Source organism: Globicephala melas, chromosome 10 (assembly GCF_963455315.2).
Source record: "Globicephala melas chromosome 10, mGloMel1.2, whole genome shotgun sequence".
Lineage (NCBI taxonomy): Eukaryota > Metazoa > Chordata > Mammalia > Artiodactyla > Delphinidae > Globicephala > Globicephala melas.
Window position 1 is genome coordinate 51,002,397 of NC_083323.1, and position 14,172 is coordinate 51,016,568.

The window sequence follows — 14,172 nt, forward strand, 5'->3', positions numbered from 1 at the left end:
ACATTTCCCAGAGTGTCACTTAATATCTCCAGAAAAACCATTTCTTCATTACGTTGACAACTGAACATTTAAATTCTATTATTTTTTTGAAAACAAAGTAACATAACTATGTTTCACAAACTTTTTTCTTTCAGCATTAAGCTACGAGAAAAGTGAGTCTTATGAGACTGTAAACAAACTACCTCTAACTTTAAGTAACCTGAATTATTTTTACAGGAATTGGGCAGAAAAAAGAAAAAAATATGAGTATCTCCTAAATTCTTGTTATGAATCAAAACAGTCACATAAAATCTAGGAATCTGAATGAAAATTTTAATTCATTTAATGGTATTTTTTAAATTAAAAATAATTTTAATTAAGTTAATTTCTAATATAGTATTTTAAAAATAAGCTTAATTTTTGTATCTTCCTGTTCTACTTCCTAAAGTAGATTTCTATCTATGCACTAAATTTGCTTTTTCTGTGACATTCACATGACAAAGTTTGATTCCCACCTCTCCTCACAGCACTGTTTTCTAAGCCCTTAGATTGATACGGACATTATAGAAACCCTCAATATTCTTATACCTTACTGAAGACTTCTGGATGCGATTTATAATGACAACTATCACAGAAGTATATTCTCAATCCTGGCATTTGGTGAAATACAGACACAAAAATTCTAGATTACACTGTATCTGCTTTCTCATCCTCACAACTTACCTAAGCATAACAACAATAACCTGTGGGTGACAGTAATAAAAGCACGTCGAAAACGACACCAGAAGGACATCTGTGGTCTTGTGGATTGCAAAAACTGTACATCAACTATATCTGTCAATTCTTCCTCAGGGCCATAGCCAACACACCTATTTAAAAATAATTAAGGGAGAGTTTAGAGTCAAAATCACTTCTTAGACTACAAAATGGACAAAGTGGAAACCAAATCCTTTACCTTATTCCAACATCTTTTCCATTTTCCAAAATCCACTGCAATGAGATGTTAAATGTATCTTCATATTCAGGACCTAAATCCTAATAAGAAAAATAGAGAAAATAACTAACTATTCTTTATAATTCATATCCACTTGTTATGTGTAAGTTGTCCTATAAATAACATACTTTATATAACACTTTAAACTATATAACATAATAAAAATATATTATTCATTACAGAAAAATGAAAGGAGAAAGAAGAAAAAAGTCACCATTTCCCCACCACCCTAAGATAACCACTGAACATTTTGCTATGTTTTCTTTTCATTTTTTTATTTACAGATTTAAAAAAATAGTAATTTTCTTTTCAAGTATCATTGTGATTAAGAGTAAATTAGTCCCCCCCCCTTTTTAATGGAACACTATCTGCAGATGAACAAATGACAATTATTCAGACTTGGATGTTTAACAGCTGTTTTCTCAACAAGTGAATGAAGTTAAGCCCATCAACTCCAGAAAAACAACTGATTGTGTTATCAATGACAAAATTCAAGTTTTCAAGTGAAAAGTAGAGTTTCAAAAAATGCTCATCCATTACTATGAGCCTAACAACTTCACAATACTTGAAAACTTTTGCAATAAGACTATGCTGTGATATTAACAAATGTGACTTTTGAGCATGGCATAATAAAATGTGTCAACATTTGGAAGATCTGCATAACCAGTGAACCAATATTTTCCAAATGAACAATCATCAGCTATAAAATCTTGCATGGGTAAAAGATCTATTCTAAGTGCAAAACAGACCAAAGGGCTTTAGTATGAAAAGTATGAGTACGAAAAGTTCGCTGACATAGCTTTAAATTCTACATTGCCGCTAATCTTTAAGAAACTACTACTTGTAGAGTTTTGGTATTGAAGAATATCTACAATTATTGGAATAGAGAATTAAAATACTTTTCCCCGTTTTGACTACGTATCTGTGTGAGGCTAGATTTTCTTGAGGTACTTCAACCAAAACAGCATCACAATGGATTAAATGAAGAAGCAGATATGAGAAGTTGGTTATTTTTAATTAAGATAGACATTAAAGAGATTTGCAAAAATATAAAACAATGCCACTTCTCACTAAATGTTTTTATTTTGGAAAATATAGTTATTTTCATAAAAATACAGTATTTATGTTAACGTAATAAATTCATTATTCTTATTTTAAATGAATAAGTAAATTTTTAAATGTTGTCTTAACTTTAACGTGGCAAATGTATATCTAAATATAAATAAATACATATCTAGCCCACAAACAGATGTCATTTAGAATCATCAGTAATTTTAGGAGTGCAAAAAGTTTAAGAATTGCTGAGCATAAATGGATTATGAATTTTTTAAATCAAAATATTAAAAACAAAAGTGGTATTATATTACACATAGTTTTTCTACTTGCTTTATTCACAGAATGAGGTGGCATGAATGTCAATGTCAGTACACATGGAACAACCTCAATTTTTTCCAGCAATATTCCATTGTGTGGTTATTTTACACTAATCACCCCCTTATTAATGAACATGAAGTGTTTCCAATTTCAGTATACCAAATAATACTGTAAATAAACATCCTTGAAAATTGCTTCATTCAAAATATTTATTGAGGGCTCACTATGTGCCAGGTACTATTCTAGGACCTAGAGATGTAGCACTAGACAAAAAGCTGAAATTCCCTGTGCTCATGGAGCTTGCATTCTATTCAAAAATTATGTCTTTATGTACTTTTGCAAGTGCAAAAAATGAATTTCTAAAAGTAGAAATAAGAAATCACTTTTTAAAATCCCTTAAAAATGTTTATAAGGAATAGCTATTGAATTTTAACAACATATTCTTCAACAGCTTTGGAAATTACAAGGTTCTCATTTGATCTGTTTCCTTCCTAATATGAAACTGGCAGTTATTTTAATATATCAAATTTGAAAGTATAGTAAAGAATTTTATGAAGCAGAACTAATACTGCTAGGCGTCATTACTTATGTGTAACTACTACCAGGATTTTCAGATGCTGAAGATAACTACAGGCTATCTGTTATTTTTTTAAGTGTGATAATTTTGGCAATATTTATAAATATCAAAAAATTGTAGCCAATGTAAGTATTTAATTATTGAGAAATGGTTTATATGTGAGATCACTTCAGTGGGATATTATGAATTTAGAAATCATCATGATGACAGCTAAATAGCTATATGCTTTAAAAAGTAAAATACAACATTCAACTTATTTATAACTATAAAAGATATATACTCATTTGAGTAAGAACTAGAAAATAACGAAGAAAAAGTGAATTTTGTTTAATATTGCCCTAAGATGTTATGCGATTATACAAAACAATTTCAGGCAATTACTGTTTTAATTGTTATAAAATTAGAAATCACTTTGTATATAACTAAAAATCAAACAGAATGCACATTCACATACTCTAAAATTAGAGCAGATTCAAGCTTTGATAAAGGAACACCAACAGAACATACTTCTGGTTACACTGCATGGATCAGGATTAGATAAAGCACAAGTTATACAGGATTTTGAAAATCCATAAAGCGATATTAATATGGGTTATTAATATGGGAGCTGAAGACCTTGCGTTGATTCCTCTTTGTAATGTATTGGTTTTTAAAAATGATTTTGTACTCATTTAGTTTCTTTCAAAGACTTCATCCTTCAAAGACAAAGACATGATAGCACCCTTGAAAGATGTGGATATTTTTTTAAAAATCAATGAAATACATACATTGTATTTAACCTGTATTTACATATATGCTCTTCAGTTTGTATTAATACAGTATGCAGAATATTATGACATGTTTGCATTATTACACAGAACTTAGAAGGCTAGACTATAAACATATGTCAAAGAATGTAAAAACAAAGAAATTTCCAAGTTTACTAGTTATATAATTTAAATGTAAAAATTTTAGGAAGCTAAAAACTTTATAAACAAAATTACTACCTTCATTAATTATCCTTAAAAATGTACATAATGGTTCAAATTAACAAGGACACCTACTCTAATAAGTTATGTGGAGAACAAAGAGCTTAACACTTCTGGTTATAAAATACTAAGGACAGAAAAAGGCATCCGTTGTTATTTTTCCCATTTTCTGTTTTCCTTTCCTATGTTAATACCCCTGGATATCCAATGACTACCTGGAATACAATAGAACCATGGAATGTTCCTTTATGAATACAGATTTTCAAAAAACAAATGATAATTTATTTAAAACTTCATTAAAGATTAAAAGGGTGTTGAGTTCTTAAATAAGTTATTACTTCCACAAGTATTCTGCATAGTACTTAGAGTTCTACAGTATCATAAAATGGAATTTTTATAGACATAGAAGTTGAATTTTTTTCTGGCTTATGCTAATTAATAGCTCATGCTAACACTGTAGCATACACAGCATCTACCTGATTATAAGAGTCTGAAGTGTTTTACTGTTCACTTTTTGGAGCTACCTGGAAAGCTGTAAGGCAGGGGTAGGCCAACTTTTTTGTAAAGGGCCAGAGAGTAAATATTTTAAGCTTTGCAGCAGTATACACTTCTGGTCTCTGTCACTTTTTTTTTTAAGCAACCTTTAAAAATGTTGTAAAAACACAGCTAGCAGGCCATACCAAAAAATGGCTCACAGGCTGCAGTTTGCCAGCCCTCGAGGTAAGGCATTCCTGTATCATAAAACGCCCATTTTCTAATAACTGATGACAAAACTCAGGAGGAAACTAAGTTTTTAATTTTAAAATCAGGCCTACTATTAACATAATTGCTTATTACTAGTTACTTATAGGCAATAGTTCTGCTAATACACTGCTGATTGCTTCATAGAAATCTTTCTAAATTCAAAGCATGTTTTCCCAAATCTTTAACAAATCTATTTTAATATACTATATGTGTACACATACACACACACCCATGATTCCCAATTACAAATTTACTTATTTTCAAAATAACTAGCCAAAAATGTGTATTTAAAAACCTGTATCAGATGCTTCGAACTTGGATTACAAAGTACAAAAATAATACTGTTTCATGTACAAGATTCCGTTCATTAAATAAAGTAACAAAACATTTGTAAGGAGGGAAAATGATACTGGTATAGGGAGAAGTCAAGCAAAGATTAAAAATCTATTGGATATAGTTCACAAATGGATAATTTACATGGTAATAATAGCTACGTGGCTTTCTAGTTAGTGAATATTCTGCTTAATTGTGAGATGATATACGCCATACATTAGATGTTACCTTTAAGTAAAATACGACACACAGAAATCAATAGTGAGTATGATTTAATTCTTGATGATTCAGTGGAAACTTGATCTTTCACCTCCAAGAATAACGGAAAGAACATGGTCCTTAGAATCAAAGAGGCCTGGAATCAGATCATGACTCCACTACTGAATAGCTATGTGTATAACCTTAAGCGGAAATAAGAGAAAATAAGTCATTTATGCAGATGAATATACTTTGATCAATTCTTCAGATTCTAAACCCTATTCAGGGTCAGTCCCTTGACCACTTAATAGATGAGGGTAGGGGCTATAAACCCAGGCCTTCCATCTAAGAGGTAGAACAATACAGTGAAAACAGCAAATACTTTGATTCTATTCACAGTTCCATCACTTACTAGCTGGAAGACCTAGTTATTAAACCTCTCTGAGCTTTAGTTTCTTAATAAAGTGGGTCTGATACCACCTACCTTTCCGGATCATTGTGAAATCAAAGGTAACATACAGAAAGTACTAAGATAAATTATACTTGAAATATTATAATTATTATGAAATGTATCCCTCACTCCATTTCTTAGAATACTTATTTTTCCACAAAGACACAATTTTATTAACAGTGATTAGCATTCCAAGTTAGTTCATAAAAAATCTATCCAGCCCATAATTTGGCACATTTGCAGCTATCTTCTTTCCTATTATATTCTTCACAAACCTTAAACATATTGGGTTAAAAATTAAACAGGTTTTGAAAGTGACCTAGGAAATGAACCACCATCCATTACATCATTCTATTGTTAAGTTATCATACAAAGCTCCCACCATTTAACTTAAAAGCAATCTATGTCTTTTCATGAAAATATAGTGCCATGTATTTCCTAAATGTTCCACCAGAGGGACCTCTTAACTTTACAAATCAAAACAAACAAGCTTTCAATCTCAAAAATGATGAATAAAAAGTTCAAGAAAAACACTGGAGAAGTAAGAAAAAGTGTTTAAGTTATTTAAATTAATTGTCACATTTATTTAAATTTCCTTTGAAGGAGAAAGTGGGAGCAATAAAATAAAAATAGAATGTAAAGAATCAAACTGAAGAAAAATTTTAAACATTTTTACTGAGGCTTATTCACTCATTTTACTCCATCAAACATTTACTAATACTGTGCTTAAAATGCACTAGAAGTTGGGGAAAAAATTAGCTTATACCGTAGGAGTGCTACATATTCCCTGGCTCATTTACTCCTGAATGCAAAAGCTTAATTGTGTTGCAGGTGAAACCATAATACAAATACATAAAAGGTACAATAGATCCCTCTCCACAAGCAGAAAGCCTACAATATATATATGGTCATCATTATTTGATACCAGCTTCGTAGTGGGGTTCTTCCATACTTATTCTAGAACTTGGGTAAAATAAAATATCAATTTTGGATAGACTGTGCTAAAATTATCATTAAAAATTAGAAAGTAATTTGGCAACATATATCAAAAGCATTAACAAAAGTTCTTTGAACAAGTAATTTCATTTCCAGGACTATTTCCTAAGGAAATGATCACAAAATCAAGTACTATAATGCAAAAATTAAGGTACTTTCATAAAACCACAAACCAGTACAATACAATCATGTAAAGAAATATTATCTAGTGATAAAAAGAAATAATTTTTAAAAACCTGAACAATGACATGGGAAAACACTAACAACTTAAAGGAAAAAATATGTAAATATTTACAATATGACATTTATAATATTTATAGTGATACTAATTTTGGGGAAAAAATATAAGACTAGAGAAACATGGACCAAAATGAGTGGCTAACCTTAGGTGGTGAATTTGAAATGCAATTTTCCTTTTATTTTCTGTATGAGTTAAATCATAAGCACGGGTTAATGTTATACTGAAAAAATAAGCATTATTAAAAACAGCACCTAAAAGCTTTTATCTAAACCTTAAAACTTTATTTTTTTGGAAAAAACCCTGTTTAATGCTTTTTTCCTTTTAGTAGCAGTCCAAACTGCATCTTTGGTGGTAACAAGCCATACCAGATTTCACAGCATTTGAAAAGCTAAAAATGGGACTCCAAAAAGAAAAGGTTAACACACACACACACACACACACACACACACACACACACCCCTAAATGTATAAGAAGGATATTACCTACATAAAGTAACTTCACTTAACTAATTAAGAAATTAATCCAAAATCTCTTGTAAAAATATACATTAGAAATTCTACTGAATTAAAAAAAAAGGGCAAAACCCAATCTGAAACATAAAATAGTCCCAGAGAAAAGATATTAAAATCTTTTAAGACCAGAATTCTTTAGCATCACTTTTTTTTTTTAAACTCAATACAGGCAGTTCCCAACTAACTCATGCATGGGTGTATCCATTAACTCCTTTGCTGCCAGTCTTCAATCAAACTAATGTCTTGTACCCTACTGCTGCCTGGCTTAGACTCCAACTTGTCCCAACCCTGGTTCTGTGTCCTTCTTTTTACCTTATCCAATCAAATGGCTGGGGACGGGAAAGAGAGGCAGTTAATCATCCTTCCACACCAACCCGACTCTTCTTCAGCTCCAGCTTAACTACTGATCAAGCCCTATCCTGTTCCCAAGCCTTATCCCATCCAACCCTTTAGTCCTTCCTTCAAATACAATTCAGTAGACTTTAAGAGTCTTGAGGTTTGTCTGAAATAAATTAATCCTGCTCCAGGAATTTATGACCAATGATAACAGATATCTGTGCCATTACCTCTCTGAGAGATTCAACTGGGAAAAAAAAGAAGAGAAAGCAGGAGGGAATCACTGGTTGGGATCAGTTTTTCCCACTGCCAGAAGTAAAAACATGTTCAAATCATAACGAATGGCTTGCTGGCTTTGGATTCCCACATGCTATGCCCTTTTCCTGGAATATTTGATTCTATGTACCCTTTAGCCTACTCAATCCAATCCCTTCTTTGCCCCCACCCTCATAATATATCTAGCAATTTTTCCATTCCTTAAGACAAAGTCCCATAATCGTAAGCCCTTCTTATTTAGACCTTTTTGGATCCTAATCCTTTAGGTATCCAATCTATTAACTATTACGCTATCCACGAATTTGCCTGTCATCAATGTTCTCATCTAGGTCAAAACTGAAAATGAAGAACAAGGTTGAGAGACAAATCCTGCAGCATGTTATTAGAAAACTCTCTTCAGAGTGACACGGGTTTAATTAGTTAGGAAACACACAAAAAAAGAAGTAAAATTTATTGGAAGTTATTATAATCATCAGGCACTGACCTAGGTACTTTGTATTCTCACAAGTCTCCCAACAACTCTGACAGGCATTATTAAGAACAGTCCCACTTTCACAGTGAGATACAGGTACAGAAACGTAAAGGGACTTTACCAAGACACACGGTTTCTATGTGCCAGTGCTAGAATTGGAATCAACATCAAATCTCCATCATATTATACTGTCTCAACATCTTTTAAGTATCTACATATAAGTTATGAATTAAGTTAAGAACTGAGTCCATATTTCTCTTTTTTGACGAGCATATCATGGCAGATTGTCACTAAAACCTCGCTGAAAGCCTTAGAACTATACTACATTCTAAATTTAAAAAAAAAAAAAAGAGGGGGTGGCGTCAGGAAGATGACAGAATAGGAAGCTCCAGACCCTCCTTCCCCCACAGAGACACAAATTCAATAATACCCCTTTGTAAGAAATCTAGAAACCGGTTAAGAGCCTCCTACACCCCAAGCATGTGCAAAACTAGCTGCATGAAGGTAGGAAAATTCATAACACTCACTCCACCGGAGCTCCTTCCCCTGGCATACCATAATGTGATCTGGAGAAAAGTCCCAACTCCTGGATTATCCTTGAGGAGGGAAAGAGAAGACTGGAACATATGCCCAATGTTCAGACTTTTCAGGGGCCGCCAGAGGGACTGGCTTCTGTCTTGCTTGAATCTTAGCACTAATAGGTAAGGGCACCAGGTTGGGGGTTGCCAAGAACAAAGGCAATGAACTAATACATACTCACTTGCCACTGCCCCTCCCTGCAGCTCAGTGCAGAAAAGTGGCAGAAAACCCCTAACTCCTGGTTTCTCCCCAAGGAGGGAAAGAGTTGGAACATGTGTCCAATGTTTCAGTTTCTCAGGGAGCTGCCCAAGGGACTGGTTTCTGTATCACTTGTTTCAGAGCACTGAGATCTGACATAGTCTAGATGCCTGGGGGTTGCTGAAAATAAAAAAGAACTGGACAGCTTCCTGCGGTTCCAGAGAACCCGCAGTATAGCAAACAGACACCAGAGGGAGCAAGAGATTACAAGCTCCTATAAAAAGAAACCTGCAAAATCTCTCTAGTTGGGAATAACACCCACAGGTCCAGAAAAGATGCATCCACAAAAAAGGTTTGAGGGGACCCCAGAATCTCTATCTGAGCTCAGTGGTAAAGGTCTTCCCCTGCATGAAGGCAGTCTGTAAAGGCTAGCAGATGTGGCTGTGTTTTCAAATGGTAGATCCCAACACAAGGTAACAAGGCACACAAAGGAAACAAGGAAAACATGGCCCAACTAAGAGAACAAAATAAATCTCCAGGAACTGACCCTAAAGAAACTGAGCTATATGAATTACCTGATAAAAATCTAAAAATAACTGTCATAAAGATGTTCAACAAGCTCAGGAAAACAATGCATAAATAAAATGAGAATATCAATAAAGAGAAAACACTAAAAAGAACCAAACAGGAATTTTGAAGCTGAAGAATACAATACCTGAATTGAAAAATTCAAAAGATGGGTTCAAAAGCAGTCTTAAATCAAGCAGAACAAAGAATCAAGGAACTCAAAGATAAGTCATTTGAAATTATCCAGAGGAACAAAAAGAAAAGAGAATGAAGAAGAATGAAGAAAGGCTTAAGGGACTTACTGAACATTATCAGTTAGATCAATACATGCATTATGGAAGTCCCAGAAGGAGAGGAGTGAAAGGAGCAGAAAGCTTATTTGAAGAAATAATGACCCAAAACTCCCAAATCTGGGGAAAGAAATGGACGTTCAGATTCAAGAAGTCCAACAGCTTCTTATGGGATACAGCAAGGGCAGTTCTAAGAGGGAATTTCATAGTGGTAAATGCCTACATTAAAAAAGAAGAGACTCTCAAATAAACCACCCATCTTTACACCTCAAAGAACTAGAAAAAGAAGAATTAAACCCAAAGTTAACAGAAGGAAATGATAAGGATTAGGGCAGAAATAAAATTTTAAAAAATCAACAAAACAAAGAGGTGGTTTTTTAGAAAAAATCAGCAAAATTGACAAACCCTTAGTTAATAAAAAGAGAGAGAAGCCTCAAACATAATCAGAAATGAAAGAGGAGGTATTAAAATTGATGTCAGAGAAATACAAAGGATCGTAACAGACTACCATGGACAATTACTCATCAACAAACTGGATAACCTAGAAAAAAAGAGGATAAATTCCTAGAAACATATAACCTATCAAGACTAAATAATGAAGAAATAGAAAATCTGAACAGACCTATAACTAGTACAGAAACTGAATCAGTAATCAAAAACCTCCCAACAAAGAAAAGTCTAGGATTCAGTGGTTTCACTGGAGGATGCTACTAAACATTTAAAAAAGAATTAACACTTATGCTTCTCAAATTCTTCCAAAAAATTTTAAGAGGAGGGAACACTTCCACACCATTTTATGAGGCCAGCATTACTCTGACACGAAAGCTGAACGAAAACACTACAAGAAAGGAAATACAGACCAATATCCCTGATGAATACAGATGCAAATCCTCAACAAAATATTAGCAAACTGAGTTCAACAGTTTTAACAACACATTAAAAGGATCAGACACCATGATCAAGTGGGATTTATTCCAAGAATGCAAGGATGGTCCAACATACAAAAGCCAATCAATGTGATACACACCACATTAAAAGAACAAAAAATTAAAACTCACATGATCATTTCAATAAATACAGAAAAAGCATTTGACAAAATTCAACACCTTAAATTATTAAAAACACTTGACAGATCAGGAACAGAAGCAAATTACCTCAAAATAATAAAAGCCACATATGAAAAGCCAATGTCTAGTATATACTTAACTGTGAAAAACTCCAAGTTTTTCCTTGGAGACTAGGAATAAGGCAAAGATGCCCATTGTTACCATTTCTATTCAATATAGTACTAGAAATCCTAGCTACAGCAATTAGGTGAGAAAAGAAAATGCATACAAATTGGAAAGGAGGAAGTAAAATTATCTGTTTGCAGAAACACGATCTTATACATAGAAGACTCTACAGACTCCACAAAAAAAAACCATTACAATTTAAGCAATTCAGCAAAGTTGCAGGATAAAAAAATTAATATAAAAAAGAAGTTGCATTTCTATACACAAAAATGAAAAATCAGAAAAGAAAATTAAGAAAATGTCATTTATAATAGCATCAAAAGAACAAAATACTTAGGAATAAACATTACCAAGAATGTGACAGACTTATACACTGAAAACTACAAGCACTGCTTAAAGAAATTCAAGACACAAATAAATGAAAAGGCATCCTGTGTTCATGATTGGAAGACTTAATATTGGTAAAATGTCCATACTACCCAAAGCAATCTACAGATTCAATGCAATTCCCATCAAAATCTCAGTAGCACTTTTTTGAGAAAGAGAAAGATCAATTCTAAAATTCATATGGAACCACAAAGGATCCTGAATAGCCAAAACAATTTTAAGCAAGAAGAACAAAGCTAGAGGCCCCATACTTCCTGACTTCAAAACATATCACAAAGGTACAGTAATCAAAACAGTACGGTACTGATGTAAAGAGAGACACATAGAACAATAGAAGAAAACAGAGAAGGTCTCATATATGGTCAACTGATCTTCAACAAGTGTGCTAAGAATACACAACGGGAAAAGGATAGTTTCTTCAACAAATGGTGTTGAGAAAACTGGATTTCCACATGCAAATGAATGAAACTGAAGCTTTATCTTACACTACACAAAAATCAACTCAAAATGGATTGAAGACTTAAACAGGACATGAAACTATAAAACTCTTAGAAGATGGGGCTTCCCTGGTGGTGCAGTGGTTGAGAATCTGCCTGCTAATGCAGGGGACACGGGTTCAAGCCCTGGTCTGGGAGGATCCCACATGCTGTGGAGCAACTAGGCCCATGAGCCACAACTACTGAGCCTGCGCGTCTGGAGCCTGTGCTCCGCAACAAGAGAGGCCGCGATAGTGAGAGGCCCACGCTTGCCACAACTAGAGAAAGCCCTCGCACAGAAATGAAGACCCAACACAGCAAAAATAAATTAATTAACAAAAAATAAGGAATGATATTAAAAAAACAACTCTTAGAAGAAAATACAGGGGAAAAGCTTCATGATATTGGTCTTAGCAATAATTTCTTTTTTTTTTTTTTTTTTTGCGTTATGCGGGCCTCTCTCTGTTGTGGCCTCTCCTGTTGCAGAGCACAGGCTCCGAACACGCAGGCTCAGCGGCCATGGCTCACGGGCCCAGCCGCTCCGCGGCATGTGGGATCTTCCCAGACCAGTGCACGAACCTGTGTCCCCTGCATCGGCAGGCAGACTCTCAACCACTGCACCACCAGGGAAGCCCTTAGCAATGATTTTTTAAATATGACCTGGCAATGATTTTCTGGATATGACACCAAAAGCACAGGCAACATAAGCAAAAAGAGACAAGTGAGACTACATCAAACTAAAAAGCTTCTGCATAGCAAAGGAAACAATCAACAGAGTAAAAAGAGGATATGTGAAATGGGAGAAAATATTTGCAAACCAAATATCTGATAAGGGTTAACATCCAAAAGTAAATAAGGAACTCCTACAAGTCAATAACAAAAAATCAGATAACCTGATTTAAAAAATGGGTTAAGAGACCTGAATAAACATTTCTCCAAAGAAAACATAAAAATGTCCAATATGTATATGAAAAGATGCTTGACATCACTAATCATCAAAGAAATGCAAATCAAAACCACTGTGAGATATCACCTTACACCTGTTAGCATGGCCATTATTAAAAAACAAACCAGAACCAAAAGAAAACAAAATAAGAGTTTTCAAGGATATGGAGAAAAGGGAACCCTTGTAAATGTTGGTGGGAATGTAAAATGGTGCGGCCATTATGGAGACCAGTATGGAAGTTCATCAAATTACTAAAACTAGAACTATTATATGTTCCAGCAATCTCACTTCTGGGTATTTATCAAAAGAATTGAAAACAGGATCTAAGAGATATTTGCACTCCTATGTTCACTGCAGTATTATTCACAATAGCCAAGAAGTGGAAAGACCTAAATATTCACCAGCCTATCAATGGATAAATAAAATGTGGGGTATATACAGTGGAATATTATTCAGCCTTAAAAAAGGAAATCCTGTCATATAGTACAACATGGGTGAAACTTGAGGGCACTGTGCTAAGAGATATTAACCAGTCACAGAAGGACAAATACTGCATGATTCCATTTTTACGAGGTATCTACTGTAGTCAAACTCACAGAAGCAGAAAGTGACATGGTGGTGGTCAGGGGCTGGGAGGAGGAGGAAAGGGGGAGTTGCTGTGCAATGGGTACAGAGATTCAGTAATGCAAGATGAAAAAGTTTGAGAGATCTGCTGCACAATGATGCATATATAGTTAATAATACTGTACACTTTAGGGCAGATATCATGTTATGTGTTTTTTTACCACAAAAAGGGGGGAAATGAAGTTTGTATGACATGACTTGTTCACGATGAATGGATGCCAACTTCTAGGGAGCAGCATTTCCATCTGCAAGTACTCACATCTTTATGGAATTATCTTTATGGAACTGGATTAACATCAAGCTCCCCAGTAGGGTTTTCAAAATCCACTATCCCCTTTTTGGAAATCAGAGTGACACCTGTCCATCTTAACCTTCTAGTACCTATCCTTTTATCTAGGATTTCCTAGATTACTTACAGTGG

The 14,172-nt window shown here is 34.0% G+C and overlaps 1 protein-coding gene across 3 annotated transcripts in view; it reads right to left on the reverse strand.

Annotated features, from left to right (window-relative positions):
* Window positions 1-14,172, reverse strand: part of LEMD3 (LEM domain containing 3) — a 69,019-nt gene that overhangs the window by 16,193 nt on the left and 38,654 nt on the right. For all 3 annotated transcript variants that reach the window (XR_009565310.1, XR_009565311.1, XM_030866373.2), the window contains exons 5-6: window positions 935-1,014; window positions 703-848 (exon numbers count right to left, since the gene is read on the reverse strand). Coding sequence is in view for 1 of the 3 variants with exons in the window: in XM_030866373.2 (XP_030722233.1) it covers window positions 703-848; window positions 935-1,014 (226 nt within the window). In the remaining 2 variants the exon portion in view is untranslated. The remainder of the gene's footprint in view (window positions 1-702; window positions 849-934; window positions 1,015-14,172) is intronic.